General features: G+C 47.5%; 1 protein-coding gene and 1 long non-coding RNA gene across 5 annotated transcripts in view; one reads left to right on the forward strand and one right to left on the reverse strand.

The window, feature by feature from the left end:
• Positions 1–1,267: 1,267 nt before the first annotated feature.
• NR2F2 (nuclear receptor subfamily 2 group F member 2) lies at positions 1,268–14,618 on the reverse strand. Of its 3 annotated transcripts, none has more exons than XM_070478179.1 (3): positions 13,840–14,618; positions 5,475–6,002; positions 1,268–2,754 (listed from the first exon to the last, which is right to left on the reverse strand). In XM_070478179.1, exons 1-3 carry the CDS (start codon positions 13,880–13,882, stop codon positions 2,480–2,482), a joined length of 846 nt encoding a protein of 281 aa, XP_070334280.1. In that variant the 5' UTR covers positions 13,883–14,618; the 3' UTR covers positions 1,268–2,479. The 3 variants fall into 3 exon arrangements, with proteins under 3 accessions (XP_070334280.1, XP_020768440.1, XP_070334281.1); XM_020912781.2 differs by lacking the exon at positions 13,840–14,618 and adding an exon at positions 7,616–8,057; XM_070478180.1 differs by lacking the exon at positions 13,840–14,618 and adding an exon at positions 6,158–6,416.
• LOC139038736 (uncharacterized) overlaps positions 12,705–26,562 on the forward strand; it is a 78,424-nt gene continuing 64,566 nt past the window's right edge. Inside the window, exon 1 of one of the 2 annotated variants that reach the window (XR_011491882.1) lies at positions 12,705–13,245. This is a non-coding gene — a long non-coding RNA (uncharacterized lncRNA). The remainder of the gene's footprint in view (positions 13,246–26,562) is intronic. The other variant, XR_011491881.1, reaches the window with a different exon arrangement.

A 26,562-nucleotide genomic window follows, 5' to 3' on the forward strand; every position in this document is an offset into this window, starting at 1 on the left:
ACCTATGAAACCTCAATCTGGAGGTCAGCAATGTTCTGTCATAAGAACATACTTAGATTTATGTATGTATATATCTACAGAAAGAAGCTGAGGGTCAGATGGAGAACTCTGCTCAGATGCACAAATCAGACAGATTTTTCTGGTCTACATGTATTGACTGGAACTGAGTATCAAAGTTTAATACACTTTACAAAATGATCCCTTTTCTTTCACATCCCCTTACCCACCACCCCCTTTTAAAATCAAACCACAACACAGTGATGTATGATGGTGGTGTGGGTGCTGCAAAGCCTCAGTAAGAACAAAAATTGCAAGCTCCCACACACTGAGCTTCCTTCAAACCAGGAAAAGAGAAAGAGGGAAAAGAAAACAACAACAACAAACAAACCTCAAAAACAAAATAGTTAATACTTCCAAATCCACACACCCTATAAAGTTTCCTTCTTTCTTTCTCTTTTTCTTTCTCTTCTTTTTCTTAATTTGGCTTTTAAGGACAAAGGATCCCAAGAGTAGTACAGATTGTATCTACACAATCTGAAATGTCAGAATGTCGCTGTGTTTTTATGTACAGAACTCCAATGGAAAAGATTCCCTTGACCTGTGGTCATGCTCTCACAGAAGGAACGTACAGGGGGGGGAGGGGAAGGCAGGCCAACTGCAAGTTATCATATATACATTAAAAATAAACCCTTCAGCCACTCTAAGCTACAGCACTGAATTTGAAATCCTCTCAACAACCACCCTAGATGAGAACCACAGAATATTTTTAAAAATCACACCTACTTAAGGAAAAACTCATTGCAAACAACTGCCTTCTATTGACAAGGCTGGATTAGCTTGCTTGAACCATCTTCTGCATAACTGTCAGAAATGTACAAAACAGTATTTTTTCCTGATCATAAAATAGATACTGATCTCAAGATTTCTAATACTTTTCACAATACCTTCCCTAAGCAGGCACTTAAGTGTGACAAATATAAGGGCCTTTTTTTTTTTTCCTGGAAAATCCATTTTTAATTAAAAGAAGGATTAGGTGAATGGGGGTGGTTTACTATATCAGTATGGCACTTCCTAAACCATAGATAAACCATTAACTTCAGCTCCCCCCACCCCATCACACCCAAATTAAACAGGCAAATACACTAGTCTACCTTTGAACAAACTGGCTGAGGGAAGTGAACAAATAGAGCGAACCCCTGGCCCAGCTCAGAGAGAGCTAGCTCACAGGGGCTTCTCGATGGAAAGACAGTGGGGACAGCCAAACAGGTTTCAGATATCAAATAATATTTTAATTTCTGAATACTTTCAATTTCCTTGGAATATAACACACAAAGACTCGACCAAACAGTTCAGTTATTATAACTTTTACAGTATACAGAAATGTTGCACTTAAAAAAAAAAAACCTTCAGTTTTTTTTTTAAAACACAAACTGTAAACTCTAAGATACTGAATCAATCACGTTACCTATAAGTGCCAACAGTGTTATTTTGTCATGCTGATTTCAATGGTATTTTTTAAAAAGGGAAAATATCAACAATTATAATACAAAGGGTTTGCAAATATACAAACAGATATAGGATTTTCATAACAATTCAAGAACTAAGCGGGACCCAATTCAAATTACAAAAGTTCACTTTTTATTCAAAACCTCAGCATGTGTCTTGGACACATTCCTTGGCTGCCAATAAATTCCACAGTTCATTCTCTTTCTTAAAATATTTTTAAAAAGCTAGGTTTGTCATGGTGTCTTTTGTGGGGGGTGGGTCAGGGTAGGGGAAGTTTTTAAGTGTTGTATGTGGTTCCTCCAGTTCTCAAATTAAGAGTGCTCAACTTCATCTAAAATTTTTGGTCACCACTTGTAAGTGCGTTTCCATCATCTTTGAGTTGCCTTTTAAAGTTTTATGTCTTCCTATGATATTTTCATGGACTCAGTTTTAATTCTTGCAGAACATATATTTTAAGGATACACAGTTTTTAAGAAGCCAAGATTATATCAAAACTTATTATAGAACCACAGAATAAACTGGTTTGGAACCAGAAAAGTACAAAAAAGAACAGCTAGAGGTACATACACACAGGACAATTAATAATTTGGAAAAAAAAAAAAAAAGACTTACTTTCTCCATTCTGCTAATTTTCTCCCAATCTCCTTAAATGCACTTTTAGCAATATTTTTCCAAAATTTACCAAAAAAAGAAAAAAGACTAATTTCCTTTTTATACAAAAATGATAAGTAGCAAGTTGTTCTGACCGACACAGGAGTTTTTTTTTTTTTAATGCATTCTGTAAAAGTTCATTCGACAGTCTTTTTTTTTTTGGAAATTCACAGTCCATTAAATTCTTCCCCTCTCTTCTTTTAGCAAACTTGTAACATCCTTTTATATCCTTTCTTAACAGAAGGAATTTAAGCAAACAAACCAGTCTTTTGCCTTTTCTTTCTCTCTGTTTCACTCCCCCTTCTTATTTTGATTGATTTATTTATTGAATTGCCATATACGGCCAGTTAAAACTGCTGCCAGACAGTAACATATCCCGGATGAGGGTTTCGATGGGGGTTTTACCTACCAAACGGACGAAAAACAATTGCTCTATGACTGAGGAGGAGACCGTGCGGAGGGAAGGGAGGCGAAGCAAAAGCTTTCCGAATCGTGTTGGTTGGTTGGGGTACTGGCTCCTAACGTATTCTTCCAAAGCACACTGGGACTTTTCCTGCAAGCTTTCCACATGGGCTACATCAGAGAGACCACAGGCATCTGGAAGAAAGTTTAAAAAAAAAAAGAAGACGACGAAGAATTCAGTCATCAGATTAAGAGGTTTGAAATGGGTCACATGAAGTGTGTGTACAGTGCTCTGTCAAACTGCCCCAACCGGAGCTGGAGCAAATGCCTACGGACTGAAAACTTGGGGGCTGGGGAGGGGGGCACCGTGTGCGACGGTCCTGGGATATTAGCCTTAAAACAGAACACAACTCAGCGTACTGCAGGCTTTCTATGTCCCAGTCCTCAGGCTTGGTGACCGGGAGGCCCAAGCAAAGTGCACTGGGTGAATCTAGCTCAGGTCAGTAAACAGACTGACAAACAGATGAAACCAAAACTACCAGTGCTCCACCCCTTCTCCTCTGTAAATAATAGTTTGGCTTATAATTATATAGTGGGGGGGGGGGTGGGCAACAACCTGGCCCAGCCCCGGTAATGGCGCCCACGACCCAGCCTCAGATTCTCCCCAAAGAGGGCGACTCATTTTTCTCCAGTCTTTGAAACTGATTTAAGTGGCCCTTTAAAACTGATCTTGTCAGTTTAGCCTATTGAAGGGCAGCCATGCAAACTGTGATCTCTCTGTTCATTTGAGCTGTTTCTTTTCCCTCCTTTTCTTCTCTCTCCCTTTTTCTCCTACCCACCCCCCTGATTTTTTTTTTTTGTAAACCCAGGTCCCTCCGAGAAGAAACCCCCTCCCCGTTATCTTCAGGAAAACACGTTTCTTTTTCGGATATGTGAAAATACAATAAGTGCCTTTGAAATGAGAGGCTTCTCAGTGAAGGCGGTGCAGGTTGTGACCTGACCTTTGGGGGCTCCTCAGGCAAGACTGGGGCTAACACATGCATATTGTCAATCCTTAAAGTAGATATTCAAAAAAAGCCGCCACTGCGTCCACCCCAAGAACCAGAACACACATACAACCTCCTCATGTGTGGCTCTAGGGCTCTGCATGTTTACAGAATGCATAGGTATCTGTGATCAGAAATTAAAAGATCTGTTTGCATTGGACTCCTTCTCTCCACAAGCGCACTGTCTCTCTCAGAATCAGATAACAGGGACCTTTATCTCTTTGTGAGGCGATCTGCATTCTCCACACAGGCCTCTACATTTTACAAACACTAATAAATTAAACTGTTACAAGAGTATCAGGCATTTCTTTCCTTGGAAGACTAAGGTAAGTCTAAGAGCTAACAATGAGCTCAAGAAAGGAACCACCGCCTGGATGGTCTGGGAACATGGGCTGGGTGTTGGGTTGCAGGAAGGGTTGAAGGTGACTCTGGGTTATGGGACGATCCTGTCTGTACATTTGCATCAGGCAACCATTCTAGTTGTGACAGGTCCCCCGAGAAAAATAATCCAGATCCAAGCCTCTGCATAGAGCCCTTCCTTGCCCAGACACTGCCCTTTAATTGATTACCTAAGGACTTTCAAAGGCAGAATTTGGGGGTGGCGGTGAAGGGGGTGGATTTTATGCAAAAAGCAGCAATATATATAAGGAAGTGGGTTAAGGACTCAGAACCTAAAACCGACTCAGCCCAAGACTTGGGTCCCCAGATTTCCTTGGAACAATAAGGAAGAGACTGTGGATCTTTTTGTCTGCTACAGGAACTCCTCAGCTCTCCTGGTGTCCTGATTACAAGCTGCAAAACCTGCAGTGGGTGACAAGGTTCCAAGCCCTACCCTGGTCCAAATTTTGTTATCTTCAACTGGGAGCCCCCTTCCTCTCTCAGCCATGACAAAGGGGGTCAGCTGACAACTCGGAACAAGCATGTGGAAGGGGTGATTTCCACCCACCTGGGCTCTGCTGAGCTCAGCCTGGGGGGCCAGCCAAAAGGCTCAGGTGTGGCCCAAAGTGGTAAGCCAGACACCTTCCATGATCATTTGACCTCCAGAGTTAATTAATATTAGATCTATTACTCACTCAGGTTAAACTACCTGCAAACTAATTAGATTTCATAATGCAGTCACTAATGGTTTTATATCTCTGGCAACACTCATATCCAGCCCAGGTTGCACACACTTTGGGGTGTTTAACAATTGCCTTAAGTGTTTGCCTGGGCAGGGGAAGTGACAGGCCTGAGTCTTGAACCCCCTGCAGACATCCTGAAGAGTGATGATGGGCCCTTTCTTCCTCCTGCCCCTTCCTGACAGCTCTTTCCCCTCTCTGGACAGTCTGCATTGTTTTAATAAGAAATATGCTTTTGAAAATTGCTGCCGTCAGGTTGGCCAGGCCTGGAGCTCCAACTCGCACTGAGTTAGCAGGCAAACTTTTCCCCCTGCCGCCAGGGGCAAACCTTCCCCTGGGGGCCTGATACCAGGACTGTTCCAGTGCCTACAGGCATCTCCCGGAGGCTCAGCCCGGGTGACGGAGAGAGCCATGGGGGTGGAAAAGATTCCCGCTCGGCTGGCCCAGAGTGCCTGAGGTGAGGGAGGGAACAGGAGCGTGCATCCTAGTCTGGTGGACGGGCACCAGGCCTGCAAGGCTTCCCCATGGCCCATTTTGAGAGAGTCAACAGTCTGAAGCATTCTTCCCGTGGCCCAGCCTTCCTCTCCTCTCCCCAGGACAGGCCTGCCGGGGCCCCACCACTAGGCAGAGTTCCCATTCCAAGTTTCCCTCGACAGTGTGGCCTGGACCGGCTCTGGGGGCTCCCAAGAGTTCTAGGCCCTAACTCTGAGCTAGGAGCCCGGAGGCACGAGGGAGCAGGGCTCCTTCCTACCTGAGGTGAACAGGACTATGGCCTTGAGGCAGCTGTACTCGGCGGAGTCGACGTGCAGCGCTTTTAGCTTTTCCACTTGCTCTTGGAAGATCCGTATGTGGTCCATAAAGGCGACCACCCGGTCGGCGGACATGGGCGAGGCGTGGAGGCCGGCGGCGGCCAGGAGCGGGGCGACGTGGAGGGGCATGGAGCACTGGGCCGCGTTCAGAACGAACAGCTCGCTCCAGGTGAGGCGGAGCAGGGCCACCTGGTCGGTGATCTGCAGGTCGGGGAAGAAGGGGATGTTCCGGGCCCACTCGACGGCGCTGAACAGCATCCGCGCGGCCAGTTCGCAAATGTTCTCGATGCCCATGATGTTATTGGGCTGCATGCACTGGCTGCCGAAGCGCGACGTGGGGTAGGGCTCCGCGCGCAGCAGCAGAGAAATATATCCGGACAGGTAGGAGTGGCAGTTGAGGGGGTCCCCGTTGGTCAGCGCGAACTGCCCGTGGCTCGGCTGGGTGGGCGGCATCCTGCCCCTCTGCACGGCTGCGGGGAGGAAAGGAGACACTCCGCCGTTAATGCCCAGCCTCGTTCCCCCTGCTCCCCCGGCAGGGTCGGCCCCAAGCCCGCCCCCCACCCCCCAAAACCCCCGACCCCGACTCCGCGCGGCGCAGGAACCCGCAGGCCTGTCCCTCTCTCACCCGCGCGCCAGGGCCACCGACCCGAGGGGCGCCGCCGGCCGCCCTCTCCTCCGACCACCACCCAGGCCAGCTCCGGCGATCAGGGCGGACCACTGGCCTCGGAGGCCCGCTCCGGGCCGGGAGGCCGAGCACCCAGCATGGACCACTTTGCCTCGGGGTCCCCGGCACGGTGGGAGGGATGGAGCATTGTGGGGGGTATCTTTCTTCTTTTACTGCTGAACGGCTGATATATATATATATATATATATTTTTATTGATTGGAGGAGAGGGAGCGCGGGGTGGGGGGGCGAGGCGGGGGGGGGAGGGGGAGACGCTTTTGCAAAAGACACCGAGGAGCTTCACCCGGGACGGCCTGTGGCCACCCCAGCACCGCTCTCCACCCGCCCCCCCGACCCCCAAGCCCGCAGTCCCGGCCCCGCGGGCCACCCCTGGCGAGAGCCGAGCCGAGAGCCAAGGTCTGGCGGCAGCCGACTCGTTGTGCTCGCAGGAAGAGAGAGGGCGGAGAGACAGGCCGGCCGAGGCGAGAGGAAGCCGGGCGAGAGGCGGGGAGCCGGCGGCCGGCGGCGGCGCCGCCCGAGAGGGCCGGGGAGGGCCGGCCAGGCTCAGGCACGAGCGGTTATCTGACGCCGGACGGGGAGAGTCGCTCTCGCAGAAACACAAAGAAACCCGGGCGTTCGCTCGCCGCAACCCGGAGCCCGCGCCCGGCGCTGAGCGCGCCATTGGCCGAGCAGGGCTCGCGGCGCTCGGCGAATTTCATATCACAAAGACCCAACTCGCGCAGAGCGAAAGCAGCCGCCCCAGGCCCCTCGCCCACCCTGCTCCTACTCCCTATCGCGCTCTCCTCCTTTCAAAAGTGAAAGGAAAAAAGAAAACAGAGGGTTTTTTTTTTTTTTAGCCGAATGTTAATCCACGGAGGGTCACATGAGCGCTGCCCGGGCGGCAGCGTTAATACGGCGAAGTGCATAAAATTGCCATTTGTAATTTGAACCTCCTGTACAAAAAGTACAATCTCAGGTTGATTTTTTTTTTGAGAGGGTGGGGGCTGGAGAGAGGGGTGGGGAGGAGGGACATATGTTGAACATGCAGGGAAAACAAGGAGAGAGAGAGAGAGAAACGGAGAGGAAAGAGAAGTAAACCAGGCTTTAAAACACCACCACCACACCACCTCCCCATCCCTTGCAGAAAGGCGAACTCGAATGAACTGGCCATCAATGCAAAGGAAATGAAAACAGCCCGAAGAGAGAGTTGAGGAAATCAGTCGGCCAAAGCATGCGGATTTGGGGGGGGGGGGGGTCTGGGTTCCACTGTAGAACTTGCTTCTAGTATAAAAACCCCCTTTCAGCTGCAATACGAAGAGAAGAGCTTGGGGCGTCTGTGTCCTTACCCCGAGCAGGCTAGCCAAACGCACCCAGGGCCCCGGGACCCCGGGCGAGGGGAGGAGAAATGAGAGGCCGATACCTTCCCGTCTCATGCCCACTTTGAGGCACTTTTTGAGGCGGCAGTACTGACACTGGTTGCGGTGGTGCTGGTCGATGGGACAGTTCCGGTTGGCGCGGCACGTGTAGCTCAGGTTCCTCCGCACGCTGCGCTTGAAGAAGCTCTTGCAGCCTTCGCACGTGAACTGGCCGTAGTGCTTGCCGCTCGACTTGTCCCCGCAAACCACGCACTCGATGTGCTGCTGCTGCTGCTGTTTGTCGCCGCCCGGCCCGCCAGGGCCGCCCTGGCCGCCGGCTGCCGTCTGGGCCGGCGTGCTGGCCGGGCCCCCTTGGCCGGGCGTCTGTGGCGTGTGCGGGGCGCCAGGCGGCGGGCCGGGCACGGGCGGCGCCTGCGAGGCCTGGCTGCCCTGAGAACCGGGCACCTCGTCCTGGGGGTCGCGCCACGTGCTGACTACCATTGCCATATCTATGGGGGCCGCGTCCGGACTTCCTGCTCCCCTGGCTGCAGGCGGCAGCGGGCTCCCGGGTCTCGGGCTCCGGCGCGCCGCCTTTTGTGTGTGCAAAGGGTGCGAGAGGGCGCGGGAGGGCGCCCCGGGTGGCTCGGGGGGGCTGGTTGGTTGAGGTTGGTTAGTTTTTCCTTTTTTGTTTCTGCTTTTGCAAAGTTTTGTCGATTGCTCGTCTGGCCCGGTGTGTTTGTTTTGTTTGTTTCTCTCAGCTCAGCTCTGTTGCTTTCGGGGGGCTTTCCGTCGGGGAGGGGAGGCGAGGGGATGGGGCCGGGGGAGAGCAAGTGGGAGCAGAACGTGTGGAGAGAGAGAGAGAGAGAGAGAGAGAGAGAGAGAGAGAGAGAGAGATTGGGAGGGGAGGGAGAGCTGCAAGTCGATTGTCTGGCTTCAAGACAGAAGTAGGAGGCAAAAAAAAAAAAAAAAAAATCTCTCCAAAGATCTTCCTCGCTCACTCTCTCCCTCCCTCTCTCGTTCACTCTCTCGCTCTCAGAGCTGGTGTGTAGCCGAGGAGTTGGAAGAGGAGAAGGAGGAGGAGAGGCGACTGTCCGGGGGCCAAGTCCAGGGCAGCCCACAGTCAGCCATTCAGGAAAGCCATCGAAATCGGGAGGACTCGGAGAGCAGAGGCGCCGGTCTCGGGCGCGCCCAGAGAGCCAGGCAGGCCGGGGCGGAGGCCAGCGGCCCGCGGAGTGGCCGGAGCGCTGCCCGGGTCCGGGGGAATCAGCATGAAAGTGGTCCGCGTCGGGCGCTGCGCGGCGTCGTCCTGGCGCTGGGCCGCCGCCGCCGCCTGCCCCGGGCGCCCCGGCGCGCGCCTCGCTCGCTCCGGCCGCCGCCGCCCGCTTTCGCCGGATAGAGGCCGCTCGCTGCTCCCTGCGGGCCGCCTGGGCCGCCGCCGCCGCTGGAGCCGGAGCCGAAGCCGCCGCCGCCGCCGAAGCCGCCGGGTCGGGCCCGGAGCCGCCGCGTCTAGCGCCGCCGCCGCCGCTGAAGCCTCTGCCGCTGCTGCCGCTGCTGCCGCCGCCGGAGCCGCTGCTGCTGCCGCCGGAGCCGCCTCACACACATAGGGAAAGAGTCAACTCGCCGGCGGCAGGGGAGAAATGATAAAAGAGAGAGAGGAGGGCAGATCACCACCTAGAAGCACATCCTTCGTGCGCAGAGGGGGGAGAAAAAGACGGAGAGAAAGAATGAAAGAGGGGAAAAAAGGCAGCACGGCACCCGGAGAAAGAAGGCAACTCGGGGAGAGGAGGAGGAGGACGAGAAAACACACACGCGCGCACGCACACACACACCGCGGAGAGAAAAGAACAGAGAATCAAAGTGATCAAATATGCTAAAAAGGGGGGCGCGGGAGGGAATGCGATTTATAGGCGCCGGGGCTGGCAGAAGTGGCTTCTCCGCGATCAGCTCACTGAGCTCTCTATATAGTGAACTTTGACACGACTGCTGCAACTTAGCGCACGTTGCCATGGCGACGGCGCGCCTTATAAGGCAGCCGCCGGGGTTGGCCTGGCCAGGCGCGCGCGCGCCGCCCCCTCGCCGTCATTGGCCGGAGCGCGGCGGCCCCGCCATGGCGGCCGCGGGCGCAGCCCGGTCCTAGTGCGAGCGGCGTGGCGGCCGGGGCGCGGGGCGCGCGGGGGGCGGGGGCGCGGGGCGAGGGGGAGGCGGGGCGGGGGTGGCGGTGCCCCCGCCGCAGGCAGGCGGGGGATGGGCCCACGCCGTCCCCTGGCGCGCGGCCACCGCGCTCTGCGCACCCCGCACCCGAGGTTTCCGCCCCGGCGGGGAGAGGAGCGCGGCGCGCACGGAACGACGCCTCTTAAAGGCTCCGCGAGAGGCTTTGGATGGAATCGGGGACTTCGATTCTCACAACTTGGCAATGCCACCGGTTCCGCAGCTCGCGCACCACCCGGGACTCCCGGCGCGTCTTGGTGCCCGCGGTGCCAGAGAAAGAGAAAAGTTGCCCGGTTTCTTTGCAGAGGGGTAGTGGGTGAGGATGGGAAGGTACCTAGAGCCCAGCTGGCAGGCATTTTCCAAATGAACCAATTGGTCAAATCCGGGTGCATGGTAGACCCTTCCCTTACTCAAGTCTGATCACTTGCTTGGTTTGGTGTTTTTTTCCCTTTCTTTCTTTTTTAAAGAAAAAAAGCCGTTCAGTGGTTCTTTTTTTTTTTGTCCATGTAGGGTTAACATTTCACAGGTATGTGGCCTGACATTTTAATTGCTCAAATAAAGCATCTCAGATGCTGAGAAGCCGAAGTAGACTTCATCTCATTGTCATGACGCAATTAAAATCAATTTTGTTCAACTTTATTCTCTCTCGTTAGTTTCAGCTAACTCCCAAGCCAGCGAGCGTCCTGCCACACACCCAGTCGTGGGGAGAGGTGAAAAGACCTTTCTGCCGGCTGATGGACAAGTGGACGCAGCCTCCAGCGTCCCCTGTGCGTACCCTCTGTACACACATGTAAGCGCACATGTATCAGATGCACATTTGTCAATGTACACAGACAAAGACTTCAGCGACTATGCTCCTAGGTCATAGAACAGTTGAGTAGGACTTCATTGTTCCTCAAGTTCCTTTTAAGCATTCATACAGTCATTAAAACACACACAGAGATTCTGCCCCAAATTGGCAATAATACCAAGTACAATTCACAGGAATCACTGCACAAACCATATTCTACCTCAAGAGATTCGCTGCAATGAGAACAACTTCATTGCCTGTGCCATTCTGCTCAATGTGCTAAAAATCATCAAGCCGGTTGTATCTCTGAATTTTGGAGCATTTGGTTTTAAACATCAAACATCTAGAATTGTCCCCCAGAACACATTATATTCCAACACAGTAATCTTTCTGTTCGCTTTTGACCAGCTAGTGGATCATGACTATTCAACATTTATAGAACAAAATTGCGACTCCATCGTACACTCTTTGCACCAAGAGAAATCTATGGACTGGTAATCCAACCAGGTTTATGAACAAGATATTTTACACGAAGCATGGTGAGCCTCAGGAAGCATGAACACACATAAAGAGTAAATTAATGACCACAGGAAAGCATCCTTGATAGTTTTAGAAATCGAGGCAATGAAGAATTTTAAAAAATAAATTGTACAAATAATTGACATGTGTAGATTGTACTTTGTATTCAATACCCTTTACAAACACGGGCAGAATAGAAGGTAAGAACTACAGGAAGATGTAGGCAGAGAGGGGCTTGGTTTTAGGGCAGGAAAGATCCTCCTTGCTTCATTCTTGAAACCTTCTTAACCCTCACCCTTTCTCCGCTGAAATCAGATATTTCACTAAAGCTGCAGGTGCTGGGATTATTTGGAAGTTTTTTTTTTTTTTTTAAACCTACAGTGAACACTGAACTATCATGAACCTGGTGTGTAATGAGATTGCCGTAGAGGGAAGCCAGGCAGCAAATTTCAGGTTGATTATAGATACAATATAATTTTCTTCTAAAGAGGACAAGAAGGATGGAAAAGAAATCATTTCAGAGAAGGTTGTGTCTTTTTCTTCTTTTTCTTTTCAATCTCTATGATTCGAGGAGGAATTGCCTAATGCTACAGATGTCAGTAGATTAGGGGCAAACTCAGCAAAGATGTGGTAGGGCTGGGGTTGAGATAGAAAATCTAATGGGCATCCTTATCTCAATTTAATAGAAGATAAGAATAATTGATTACAGAGGAACCCTAAAGTCGCCTCTTGGGTGCAGGCGCTTCTATGACAAGATAACCTTCTACAAATATGCAGTGGGAAAATTTTGAGGAGCAAGAGTTCCCCCGTCCACTTTGAGATTTTTGGTATTTGAAGTACGCTCTGATGGCCTCAGATTTTAAATGAAGGATTTCCCAACCATCTTCAACAGCTCTGGAGTCTGCTAGGCATATGACCTCAGGGCTGCTATAGAGTCAGAGGTGTTTTACTCTGTATCTTAGGACTCATTCAGTTATGGGGGTGCTATTAAAAAGCCAAAAAACAAAAAGAAAAAAATGACTATCAGTTGCAGTTAATTTTATTGTATAGAAGGAGAGAGAAGATTGCAGACTGAGAATGAAAAAGAGGGGAGCAGGTTTTAAAATGTCTTCTTCAGAGATGCTCATATTCTTTGAATAAAACAGCTCTAAGGCTAAAAGATAAATATTAATATGTTGTTATTTTTTTAATCCAGCCCAGTCTTTTATTGCAGATGTAAATTTATTTTAATGAGAAGAATGGCAAGCTTTAATTTGGCCAGAGAAAGTGGAAAAAACATTTGTTTAACTGTGTGTGTGTGGGGGGGAAACCCACCCAGGAATATGATTTTCTTGCAGAAAGTGGCTGTAATTCTCCACAAATTAAATCACAATATGAATACAGACCCCAGCAAATGGTGAGTTTAACTCTGAACTCAGTAGAAACCAGTTCTGTCCACCAGGATTCATTGAAATCCTCCTTCCCCTCAATCTAGTCCGTGTGTGTTTTTCTCTTCCACCACACTGGAGCTCCATGAATAGGGAAAGGGGCTTCCATTGTGTCTCTCTGAACTTCCAAGTCAATGCAATTTTTAACCACTGGCTTGTGGTACTTTGAAAATCACCAGGGGCTGTCAGAGTTGGGTCCTCTGAAAAATTTACAGTGCTAAATCAGAGCATATGCTGGGAGGGAAAAAATTGCTTAAGATTGGAGCTAGTACAGTATCTGTCTGCCCCCTAGTGTAAGAGTCCTCGCTGCCTAAAATTCAACTTTAAAAGAAAAGAGCTCTTAAAGGGAAACGACTTTGAGCTCACGTAGGCATAGCAGAATGAAACTTCTGTACATTTTAATCTGAATAATTCTTCAGGATTTAAAATTAATTGGCTTTGACTTGGTTGGACCGGACTCAGATCTCGCTACCTCTGCGTTTCCCGATTCCTGGCGGAGAGGTGATGATTTTTTTTTTTTTTTTCCCTTCCTGAACTGGGTTTATGTGCGTCCCCCTCACCCCCTCCTCTCTTTTTCTTTCTCTGTCTCTGTCGTCTCTCTCGCTGGCTTTTTAAAAATGAGGAACCGTTCCTTGAACGTTCTGGATAGAGCACAGAATTGCTTAAGTCAGCCCGACGCGGTTGCAATAGACAGCAAAAAGGTAAACGTTTGCCTGAAATTCGCACGCCAGCTCCACCACCCCGCCCGATGGTGAGTACCCTTCTCTTCGCGATTCTCCTCCTAGCTTAACCGAACGCTCGCCTCCCCGAGCCGCGGCCGAGGGCGCCGGGCAGCGCTGTCTTCCCTCCCTGCCTGGCTGGCTGTCAGTGGCACAAGGTTGCAAAATGCAGCGCCGAGGCAAATCGAACAGTAAATTCTGACACTTAGTGCGAGCCTAGCAGCTCCTTTGCTAGAAAACCGAGTCGTCTGATGCTTGGAAAAACACGCTTATAAGGACTGGCTTCTAGTTTGCTCTAGCGAAGGAAATGAGTTTGAGGAGATGGGAGGCACCGCAGTCTTTACGCTTCGGTTTAATCATATTTTGGCAGCTTTGCAATTGTATATTCCCCCTCTTCCCCCCTCCACCACCTCTCCTACCACACACATGTAATAAAATATGGCAATGCATTGAATTGACTGTCTCCCCTTCCCCGAACCCCTTAAACCACAGTCCTAGGCATTTCATACACGTTAGCAATCCGATTTTTTTAAAAAACCCCCAAGTCATCCCCAACCCCACATAGCACAAGGAGAAAAGTGAGAAAGGAGAGAGAGAGAGAAAAAAAATACTGTAAGTAAACATACCAAAACCATATTTGCCTTGTTCAAGGTCCCAAACCGCTTGCATCTTCCTTCTAAACAGGAATAACTCTCCTTTAGTTTGGCGGGTGAAATAAACCGCTTTGTTGGCCCCCTGAAAAGATGTGTCTTTGATAATTAAAGAGAATCTCCTCCTCGGTGTTTATCTAAGCGATTGTGCAAACTGATAAAAAGTAGGCACTAGCCTGCAGGGAAAAAGAGGAAAGGTGAAGGGAAAGATCTTCCACCTCAAGGAAGTGCTTCCCCATGTATCAGACGCTCTCAGCCTTGGAAAGCCCTGCACAGTAACTTTAGAGAGACGAGGTTTCAGGGAGCTTTGTACATAGCTGCTGAGGAATGCAAGCCTCGCCTTTAAGAAAAAAAACCCCAAACCGTAGGTAGGAGATGTCTGGAGTGATCCTTGTCTCTCATCTCATTCCTTAGAAGGAAGAGTGCGTTGTTACACCTTGTTTGGGGCTGGAAAGAGGAGACTTTAAAAACACCCGTCCAATTGAAAAAAATCTCCCAACTTAATGAGTTTAGTCGGAGGCTGGGGCTAACGGCTCAGCCTCAGCAGAAAACCGCCAACAACTATAGGCGATAGTGCAGAGCAAAGACGACCCAAGGCACAGCCAAATTCCACTGTTTGGGGTCGAGAGGGATGGAGACTAATCCTAAAGCAAGTTGGAAAAAAAACCAGAGGTGGGAGAGGAGGGGAAAACAGCAGCCTCACAGACTGGCAGACAGGCTCCCCTCACCCTGGATCAAAGATAGAACTTGAAACAGGAGGGCAACATTTTTCCTAGGAGTCCGTTGAAATCCTCATTTTCTACTTTTAACTATCCCCCCCAAAGGGATTTTTCCCTCTCCCCTGCACATTCATGCCCCCCCTTTCCCAGTTCTGCTTCTAGAACTTTCCTGAAGCCGGAACCTATTTCTTTGGGGGGGGAGGGGTTCCCCACTCTGAGTTTTCAGATAATGAATGCTTAATTCACCCCCTCCCTCCATCCACCTCCCAAAATGAATAAAGGAAGCAGGAATATAGTAACTAGCGAAAAATGAGAATAAACTATGTTGCCTCTCAGAGTTTATTGCAGTTTTAACTAATGGATTTTTGTTTTGTTTTGTTTTAAGAGAAGAATAATGGGGGAAACACGGATCTTTTATTTTAGGAAACTGTTATGGTAAGATGTATGTCAGAATTAACAAATGGAACTAACGCTCTTGGGCTGCTTCTTGTCCTTGCCTTAAACAGGAATTAAGTTAAACACAGTGCTGAATGTTAATTACATGTTTACTGGCTAATGAAAATTACAAATGGTTTTGCCACCTCAAACAATGATGAAAACTCTGAAGACACTGTAATTATATACTTTGAGGGAAATAACTCAGAATATTGATCATAAGAAGTGTAAATCTTTTTTTAACTATTCATTAATACCATAAATATGGGCTACAGAAGTTTTTCCTTGCGGTTTGTCTCATCAGTTACACCGAGGGGATGGATGGTGAGGCTCCTCTGGGGAGGTGGTGAACTCATTCTCTTCGAGAAGGAGGCCACTTGTGTAACTGGGGGTGCCCCCCTCCCTTTCGCCCCCGCCCCCTTTAACCCCAGCAGAAGGTCGAGGGATAGCTGAACAGGGGGGCCGGGCTCCGGGCAGGTGAAGGTGATCACAGCCCAGCCTCTTCCTCCCCTCCCCTCTCCTCGCCCTCGCCTCCCCTCCCCTCCTCCCTTTTCAGCCAGGTCTGACCGGTGACCGCCTTCCCCAGCCAGGGCGCCAGTCGGATAACCTGGCGTTGAGCTCCTAATGGAGGATAACACATCGCAACCCAGCGAAGCACCCCTGACAACCCAAGTTCCCTCCTTTAGAGGTGGCTAGGGCAGTTCATTGCAAAAGAAGAAAGAAGAAGGGAGGGAAAAAAAAAAAAAGTTGAGGGTGGAGGTGTTTATTGGGTAAGATGGTTCAGGCAACCGAACCGGAACTGGTTTCTCTGGGTTTGGGAGCAGAGACGTATTTTGCTGATTGAACTCCGGCCTGAGATGTAGCTGCACTGCGCAGTGTAGCAGGGGTCAAAGGTGAGGTCTGCAGTAACCCTAAAAGGCTGGTCTGGCCTGGCCAGAAGGCCGAGCCGGCGGAGGAGTGGGCCGCCTGCCGCTTCCGAGGGGATGCCCGTGAAACCCGCACGCGGGGGACACAGAGCTGAGAGCGGGTTTTCAGTGCAATATTGAAGATTTCTCAAAAGTGCCCTAGGCTCGTGGGACTGGAGTCCTCTTTTCCCCTGAGAATTCCCAAGGCGCTGGTCTTTGTCTTGGAAGGAATGGAGTTTCTGAATGGTGTGAAAGCGACAGAGAGGGTCGCTTCAAATCGATTTTACTTGTCCTTTCTGTCTTTTCGGATCAACGCCCTTCAATGGGCACAGAGGTGCTCTTTCAACCAAAAACTTGTGCTACATTTTCTGCCTGTATTGGTGCTAAATACAATAAGCACTGGGCAGATTTTTTTTTCTTTGCTCTCCAAAGCCAGAAAGCACCCTAATTAAATTGTTTTATATGGACAGTCAAGACGGACCAATTAAGTATGCATTAGTATAAAGATATAGTCTGCAGATAAGGCGGTTTAGAAAATCACGTGTGGGACAAAAGAGAGAGGGCTAATACTGGGGAGGGGGTGCCTGGGCCAGCAAGGTCGCTCACCTCTCTCCCTGGGCTCCGGGGGATTTGAGGGCCTCAGGTGAGAGGGGGCCAGGGCCGATCACAGGTGGGCCGTGCTGGAGCTTTGCAGGCCCGCGCCCCGACCGGAGAGCGGAGGAGCCCAGGGGCTTGACATCTCTCACCCTCGGCCTGAGGTGGCGGTCCCGCAGGAGCGGGCAAGGGTGGTGCTGTGAGTCCAGGTCGGGCCCAGGGCTGGTGTCTAGATCGTGGGCGCGGCCCTGAAATAAGGAAGGCGTGTGCGCCCCGGGGAGGCCCGCAGAGCCTGGGGGGGCGCGAACAGAGCCTCGGCCGCAGCCCTCTGGCAGCCGGGATGAGGGTAGGAAGCCCCCCTTCCAACTTGTCCAAGCCACGGGCTTTCTCTGCTTCTGAGGAAACGGGAGTTTCTCGGCGAGCAAAGTGAAGTTACCGCCCGACGCCAGCGGCCCAAGGGGCGTCGAGGGCCAGTCGCAGAAGTGGGGGAAAGACCGGGGGTCGGAGACGAGGGCGCCAGGACAGTAGCTCGCGGGCTGGGTCCCGGCAGCCTCCCCGGGCCTCCCCACATCCCCTCCGCCCTTGGAGGTGTGGGCGGACACAGTGCAGCGCGTCCAGAGGACGACCTCCCGGGCCGCGGCCTGCGCTTCCCCGCGTCGCGGCGCAGGGCTGCGATAGGTGGTCCCTGGGGCGCGGGAAGGGCGCGCGGGGCGCACGGGGCGCCCTGGGTCTGGGTGGGGAGGGGGAAGTAGGACGAGAATTAGAGCCTGGGGAGGCGGCTGAATGTCAAAAGTAAAAAGGTTGAAAAGCCAATTTTCCCGGCGCGCTTTCGCCCCCCACCCCCCCTCCCCTTTGCTGGTTGCTGAGGCCGTAAATCAGCGGCCGGAGGCGAGGGCGGGAGGAGCCCGCTCGGCGCGGCCCCGCCCGGCCCGTGCGCACCTCCCGGTGGGCCCCGGATCGATCCGAAGCCGAGCTGAGGATGTCACCGCACTAAATATTTACTGATCACACACAAATAGCCGGGGCTCCAACGATTTTCCTCTGTGAGGAGAGCTCAGAGAGAAGGGTAAATCATTTTATTAGTGTGGATAAAGCCCAGAGCACACTCCGGGCTGGAGTGTTTTAAGATGTGTCTTCAACGGGATGAAAAGAGTTAGGGAAATCGATACGGAGTGATTAGAAGCCCCCGGGGTGACCGAGGGGGCCGGGGCTTTCAGGGATTTGGCGAGCCTGAGAGGTGGGGAGCAAGCCTCGAGGGGGGCGGCCCGAGCCCCGCTGGGGAGCTCGCGGGCGCAGGCCTGCGTCCCTCCGTCCTCGACGGGAGACGCGAGGGCGCAGCCCGCGGCCCGGCGTCCGCGAGGCCCGGCTCGGCTGGGCCGCCGCGGGGCCGAGGGCTTGGGCTCTCTGGCGGCACGTCGCGCGGGCCGGCGGTCAGGTGGCCGCGGAAGGGGATCGCAGGCCGGCGCCGGGATGCTGGCAGGTTGGCCACAGCTCGAGCGCTCCAGGCAGCCTCCTGGAGGAACCGTGTGGCCCAAGCGGGTTGCATTTCCCCTTGCCGCTCCACGTAGCATCCGCGAACTTTCTCCTGGGTGAATTTCTGGACCCCCCCCCCCCCGCCCCCCGTCTCCCTTAGTGTTCCCGGAGAGGACGCAGCGGCCCAGCCCCGCGGGCTGCGTCTCCTTCCCACCCACCCAGGGTCAAGTGCAGCCGCCGGATGGCGGGACCCGCTGCGGACTGTAGGGCGAGTGGATTCGGGGTTCGGGGCTCCTGGGCAGGTGGGGGGACATCTGAGGGCGAGCAGACAGGCAGAGGCGGGGTGGTACACACCAGCGACGCCCTAAGGAGGTCTCCGTCCTCTCCAGGGCTGGGAAAGCAGCTTTGGGGGTGGGGGGGCGGGGGTCTCAAGCGACGGTCCAGCGAGGGAAATGGGTCTGTGGCCCCAAGGCGAGATGCAGGGGCCTGAAGTGCGAGGGCGCAAAGGCTTGCGGGGCTCGCTGAAGTTACGGGGGAAGTTTGCTGGGAAGAAGAGGAAAATCTTGTCCCCAAACTCAAGCAGTAAAGTCCTGGAGTTAAAAAAAAAATGGCTTTTCACTTCTGGAAGCGGAAGAGGCATCGCTCTCTCCTGTGGACAAACCTTGAGGTTCGAAACAGCTGCAAATAATCAAGAAGGCACAAATTTCGGGGGGGAAAGGGGGAGACAGAAGGCGAGAAAGGGAAGAATCTCTTTCGTTTCTTCGTCCCTTTCTCGCGCTTAACCTTTCCCTAACAATCTGCTCTTCCTGAAGATGCTGATAGCTTGCTGGCTTATTTATTTATTTATTTTCCCTCTCCCCAAATTTGCTCGATTTCCTTGGCAGCTTGAGGAATTCAGTTCAGGCTGCCCTACTTGGCTCCTCGGTGCAACAGGAAATATAACTGCAGATCCAATTAACCGTTTTTCAGAAGGGAGTTGTTTTTTTTTTTTTTTTAATATGAATCCCAGTGGATTGGAGTGATGTGTTCAGGTGTGAAGCGATTGGTGCCTCGAATTCCTTCCTCGGTAATCCTTTAATTCCTGCGATGGAAGCTCGAGAGCATCGCTGACCTGCAGGCTGTCAGGAGCCGGGTCTCTATTAACCCTTCTTGGTCTCGGCCAGAGCGAAGGTTAACTACACTAATGTACCAAAGGGGCTGTAGCAAGGAGGAAGGAAGGGTGGAAGGAAGGGAAGAGGGAAGAAGGGAGGGAGGGAGGAAGGATAGAAAGGTAAATTCACTCTAGCTGCAAGGATTTTTAAAGCTCTCACTGGTCCTCCCCCACCCCCACCCTTCCTACGAAAGCGGGTTTCCACTGAGACAGACAACAGTCTCATCCATCAAGGTACCTCACTCCACCGAGATGGACTTTAGGGGATAAGAAAACGCAATGTCGTGAAATATTTTCTTCTATTTAACTGACCACCCAGTTCACTTTTAAAATCATTCTAACATGTGAGCAGCAATTAATTATTTGGGGAGGGGTTAAGCACCCCCCAAATCTTAATACATATTTTACCTTCTTTAAGTAAAAGCTAATTTAGAATCTTGTGTAGTCAAATTATAGCCATAAAATCCAGATGAGATTTGGAAAATACATTCTGCAGTTTTCATACCTGGTGGCCTTTTAATGAGTAGTTATATAATAGTTATGTGCATGAAGGTATATGCACATGGGTGTGTATATATTCTTAGGGTGGTAGAAGTTCCATGATGGATTAAAGGTTTATATACTCAAGCACTAGATAGAGGCTGTCACTCATGTGTATATGCTGGGGTTCTGGAGGAAAACAGTACAAAAAAGAGTTTCGAATGAGTTCCTTGGAATCACTATTGTTGAAATACAAGCTGAAGCAACTTAGTATTGGTGAAGCTATTGTGCCTTGCAGAATCATAGAAAGATACTTCAAAGTAAAAATGTCAGTTTTCAGTTTGGTAGCTTTGGCAGGGCATTTAAACAAAAGATGAGCATCTTTTGTCTAATATATTTATTTAAAAATTCAACAATACCCTACTGTTTATTTTACTTTTCAGTGAATTGAAAAATTAAAAGAGAATAGGCTCTAGCTAGAGATGATAGCATAAGGGATTTGTTGCCCATTTAACCAAGTCTGATGTGGTCTGTATATGCTTTTAATATTATTTTACAAGGCAACTCCTGTTGAAAAAGTTTTAAGACGTCTAAAGCCATGCAGACATCAGTTCTTATTTAGAAGTGGACAGAGTGAAGAAAGATTGTCTGATTCTGTATTTTTTTTTTCTCTTAAGAGACTGGTAATGAATTCTTTAAAATGACAGTTTATTTTTGGTATGTCAAAAAAGGCATTAATCAAATGGTATCAAGTGCCAGTCATTTAAATGTGAAGGTGTTAGTAAGGCAAATATCCAGATAAACTAATATTGTTAATTAGCTGCATCAATGTACTTAGAGAAAATACAAAATAAAACAACGCTGGGGATTTATCTTGTTTAATTTCCTTTAGCCACAAACTCAAGTTGAATTTCAGAAGGAGAAAATAATATAAGGGCTAATTTCCATTCTCTTGGCTTTTAGAAGGTTGAAAAACCCCAGTTTAGTACAAAGCATATAATCAGAAAAGTAAGTAAATGGACAAAGATATACTGCCTTAATAGAAAAGCATAATGTATGAATTTAGAAAACATAATTAATTAGTTAATTAATATCAACTGTACTTCTCTTAAAAGGATGGTTTCTTGAAATGGTAAAGGTACGTATTAAAAATAAAGGACTACTGTGCAAAATTAAGAGGAGGCTGTTTAACATAATATTCAGTTTTATTTTTTTGATGGTAGGAAGTATTGCTTGAGGTTTTACAAGGTATGATGTTTAAATAAAATTTACACTGATCACTTTTATTTTGAATACAGAATAGAGAAAGGTGCCTTTCCTATCTGTCTATTACAATTTATAATAAATTAGTCAACCTTATCAAAGGGATTACAATGTGCTTGACTGAGGCAAATTGACTGAGATGATATCACTTAAAATAGTTTAAAGCAAAAGTGAAAATGTAAAAGGAAGAGAATATTGACTTCAGTGAAAAATGTCACATTGGGTATTTCTTGACAGGACTACATTACATCACAAGTCAGGGAGAAGCTAAAAATTTAGGCACTCCTATTTCTTTGCAGAATGCATGTTAATAATAGATTTATTGACTCCAAAAGTTATAGTGAAAATTTTTACTTTTAATATATTTTGTTGTCATATTGCCGTCCAAATAGAAAGAAGTGAAATTTAAGTGAGGTTTAAAAAATCTTAATATTTTTCTTTATAGTCTTCAAGAATTATGCTTATTTACTCATTGACTTTTTCCATATGATTTTGATTAATACCTTTTAAAATCATGTACTATTGTGATGAATTCTACATTGTTTTTACATTGAAAACAAATTTAAAGGCATCAGATCTTTCTCAGAAAGTGTAATTGAATATTCAGTTATTGAAGAGCTACTGTATAAATTTCCCAGGTTCTAAACACCTAAACTTATTCTTTCCTACCAACTTTTAAAATTACAGCTGGCATGGCTGTGGATGAATATTTTATATAAGAGCCTTTATTTCTTTTCTTGTTTATCTGGGAAATGCCTCTAATTTGTCTTTTATGCTTAAATACTTTAAAAAAGCATTAGTCCATATGCAAGAATTATCCATCCTCTTGAAAAACAGTGAATAAAATTCTAATTATAGAGAAAAGGTGTGATGTTTATTCTGAAGTTTCAGGAACATGTAAAGTTTTCTTCATAAACTGGAGGAAAGTCTATCCTAGATAAATTAAAATAGGGCAGCTGTTGGATATGGTTTATATTCGTGTCCTTCTGCCTTTTTGCCTTTGGCACTAAGGTATCTGGGTTCTTGTCTTCACACACTGTCTATTGTTAGCAGATTTTGAGATTAAAATACTTTCAAGTTGTCTTGTCGTTATAGCTCCATACATTATTAAATTGGAAAATAATATTCAGTTCTGTGTTCAAATTTGTATGTCCAGACAATAATGAGGACTTGAGTCTCTGCACTACTCTGGCCCCCCCAAATCCAACAACAACAAAATCATTATATACACAAGTTAAAGAGGAAAAAAAATAAATCTTAGGATTCAGTGTGTTGGAAATATAGAATCATTGTTTTTACAATGGAGGTCTTTATAAGACTTGTTTCATCTTAACTATCTCCCAGGATGGGATACTTCAGTTTTATATATAATTTTTGAAGTCTGAGCAACTTTTAACACTATATCAAGTTTTAACAACGTATCACAGGCTTTTTGAAGTGAAGGAAGATTTGAAAAATAAGCCTCCAAAGTAAAAACACACACACACAGATAATTGACAGGGCATGAGGCTTGTCTTCGTTTTTAGGGATGTTAGGAAAGTTTTACTTTAAAAAATTACAATAACATGCTTTCTCATCAGGTGCAAAGCAAGATAATTATAGGGGAAGAAGAAAAGATTCCCTCTCATTCTTTTCCACCAAAAAACCAAAGCACCAACAAAAGCCAAAACAAACCACAATCCTAACCCCCACATAAGAAGCCCCTTACCATTAGGGAAAGTTTCTGTGCTAACTGGGGTCCTGCCCGAGCTCCTGACTGGTCTACTTTTAAACCAGGCAGTGGTCACACTCCAGCCAGGAGCCTGGCAGCCTCAAAAAGGAGGCAGATTCTCTGAGCTCACTGCAGATGACCTACCACTTAGAGGGAAAGTTTGGAAAGCAACTGTTGAAAGTTAACCTCTCCTTTCCAAAGAAGGTTTTCAGAGGCAGGACCGTGAGAGTTGATATAACCAACTTTATTATTTTCTAAGGCATTCCTAACTTTTATGATTCTGCCCCCCCATCCCCCTTCCTTTACTATCTGTCTTGTGCCTCCAGGGCCAGTGAAAGAGCAGGGTAGATTCTAGATTGCTTTCAGAGTTTGCCTTCTCTGATGATGGATTACCATGTCAATTTAAACGGCATAGGATTAATTTGTTTCAATGATTTCTCTTTAGGCTGAATGCCAGCCGTTTTTCTATCTCTCCCCTTGCTCTTCAGAACAACCACCACCACCACCAAAAAAAAAAAAAGCCTTCTTTCCATATTCTAAGTTAGGAGACAATAATAGAAATAGACAAGTTAGGTGTAATGTTGCAACACAGTTATAGGTCTGAGTGTTTTTATCTTTGTCTAAGAGGCTGAAACATAGAGTCAGTCACATTAAAATGAAATTGGACTCAACATTTATTCAATAAATACTTGTCTTGTAGATAATCCAGTGCCGAGTGCTTTTGACACATAAAGACTTAATTTGTCTTGGATAACAAGTTATTAATATGGCACATTTAAACTTGCCACCTACAATAAGATTTTTGAGGTCTATAACAACTCAAATGATCATTGTGAAAAATAATTTGTGTGAGGGAAGGAGATCTTTTTGAGAATGACTATCTTTATTACATATGAATATATGTACACATACATATATATATATATGTAGCTACCTATACACACACACACACAAGTAACACATATACATTTCAGATCATATGCAAACAAAAAGGCTCAATAAATTTAAAAAAAATCCATTAAATATGCAGGTAGAGCTAACCCTTCCAAACTAAGAATGTCAGCCAGTTTTCTCTTTTGAATGTAAAGTGCACAAGAAAAATGCTGTTCAAATGCACCTTCCTTGCAAGACCAAACCCATTATAAGGATGAAACAGCACAAAAAAAGCACTTAGGTGCAATCCAAAATCAAACACTCCCTCCACATTTTTCACGTAGACTAACCTTGCAGCTAGAGAGAGCATTTTGCTTGTAGATAGAGGCAATTTAAGTAAAATAATCTACCCCTAAAGTGATTATTGTATTTCTTTCCTAACGGAGGTCCTCCCGCAGATGCCAAGGAAGAGTAGAAGGGTTTGATCCTATAGCCTGACTGTGTTGAGTACACGTGGCTATTTCGAACGCTGGGCCTCTTTTTCATTTTTTTGTTCCGTCTTCATAATAACATCTCCTTTTCCCAGCATTCCCCTGCGCTGAAATTAAGCATCACCGTTCAGGAGACTACCTTGAATTCCACATATGAACACAGTGGCTTTTCCAGCCTTGCTCTTTTCCTCCGGCCTCTCAAGGCACCGGTGGTTGTATTTGAGCAGATTCTACTTTCTAAGGACATACGCCATCAGAGGCCAGTGACTGTCAGAACTGGAATCTGTATGCAATTTTAATTAGTAAAAAAGTTGTTGGTTGTTAACCTTGAGATTGGGCATCTCTAAGAAGCCAAATCTTTGAGTGCTCTCCCTGGGAAATGATGTTACACATGAGCAGAAAATCCAGGCAAGAAAGGCTAATTGAATGGAGAGAGAGAATTAGGTTAAAAAATAGAGTACAATCTAGTATCACATTTTCACTAGTGTGACTTGAAATGAAGGTGTCTTCAAGTCGCCAGTGATACCAGAGTGTTTAGATGTTGGCCACAGATGGGAACACCTATTGAAATGTGTCTGAAGAAGATTAATAGGGCTTGTCACTGTTGGGAAAGCACTGCTTTGCTGTAAATTTCTACCAGCACAAGATGAATTACCGATGAATGCTCACTTATCAACCCCATCACTATCGTTCGACAGTAAATCAAATTGAGAAGTTATCTGCAATCAGAAAATTTCTTTTTAAAATAGACATACACCTTAAGGCCCTGACTCTTTACTAATCCTACTCACAAAACAATTATGCATCCCATGATGCTTCTTTAGCTTAAACAAAACTGTATCTTAATCATGTATATACTTTTAAATTCACATGCAATGGACAGCTGGTCATTGGCCAAGTTTCCCAGTATTTTAACAGTCATAAAGCCTTCTTGGAAGTGCTCAATGAATATTTCATAAAGTATGTTTTCTTTACTTTGAGATATTTCTTTCTTTCCCTTACTTGAAAGGCAAAGAAGAAAGTGCTGTTTTCGGTGTTCTAAACCCCGTCTCTGTCACTTCAACATCTCCTAATTCCCTGGTAAGATAAAATTATGAGAGAATTACAAATTTAAGTAGATAACAGTGGAACAGGACTAAGTGCATAACAGTGATAATTGAGGAAATGCATTTTTTCTTTTTGATATCATGGTGTTGCATATATCTCATTTCTAAGGTGATTCATCTGAGAAACAAATCAGTGGCATTAGTTCCTTTATTACCTGTTAACTGGCTTGAAGCATCGAGAGGCCTTGTGACCTAGGAATAATAATGTTTTAATAAAACCATCAACCCTTGCATTTTTATAGGGCTGTAACTATTTACAAAAGTTATCCTCACATGCATAACTCATTGGATTTTTTTACCAAAACCCTGCAAGACTGAGATTTTAAATTCCCATTTTGCTGATGAGTAAACTGAGGCTCAAAGACTTATCTAAGGCTATGGAGCTAATAGGAACAGTCAGAATTCATACCTTGGTTTCCTAGGATCCTTTCAGGGTTTTTCACTAAGTTAATGAAGAAAATGATGGTGATGCTAACAGCAGTCAACATTTACTATATATATATACATTTACTACATATATATACAACATTTACTATATATATATATAAAAAATTGAATAATATATGTATATATATATATATATACACATATACACCAGAACTATGGTGAGTATAGACATGGATTATTATTATTTTTTAAATTAATTAATTTATTATTTTTGGCTGTGCTAGGTCCTCACTGTTTTTCTCTTGGGCTTTCTCTATCTGCAGCGAGCAGGGGCTACTCTCTTGTTGCCTTTTGTGGGCTTCTCACTGTGGAGGCTTCTGTTGTTTTGAAGCACAGGCTCCAGGCACATACATGGGCTTCAGCAGGGGCTCAGTAATCGCGGCGCATGAGGTTAGTTGCTCTGTGGCTTGTGGGATCTTCCTGGACCAGGGGTAGAACCCGTGTCCCCTGCATTGGCAGGTGGATTCCTAGCCACTGCACCACAGCGAAGTCCTACACATGGATTATTTAATTTAATCTCTTGTACAACTCTGGGGGAGCTACTGTTGCTAATTTCCATCATCCATGAGAAAACCAGCACAACAAAAGCAAACGGACACTAGTGGAAGTCAGGGACTTGCCTGAAACCCACATTGTTAGTAAGCTGGGACACATTATTCAAATCCAGGAAGTCTACATTCAAAGCTGCTGCCCTAGCCTATGTTCTTCCCAAATGCAAGGAGTCTTCAGTTGCACTGAGTTCAGTTCAGGTCAGTCGCTCAGTCGTGTCTGACTCTGCGACCCCATGAATCACAGCACGGCAGGCCTCCCTGTCCATCACCAACTCCCGGAGTTTACTCAAACTCATGCCCATCGAGTTGGTGATGCCATCCAGCCATCTCATCCTCTGTCGTCCCCTTCTCCTCCTGCCCCCAATCCCTCCCAGTATCAGGGTCTTTTCCAATAAGTCAACTCTTCGCATGAGGTGGCCAAAGTATTGGAGCTTCAGCTTCAGCATCAGTCCTTCCAATGAACACCCAGGACTGATTTCCTTTAGGATGGACTGGTTGGAT

This window comes from Odocoileus virginianus, chromosome 16 (genome assembly GCF_023699985.2).
Source record: "Odocoileus virginianus isolate 20LAN1187 ecotype Illinois chromosome 16, Ovbor_1.2, whole genome shotgun sequence".
Lineage (NCBI taxonomy): Eukaryota > Metazoa > Chordata > Mammalia > Artiodactyla > Cervidae > Odocoileus > Odocoileus virginianus.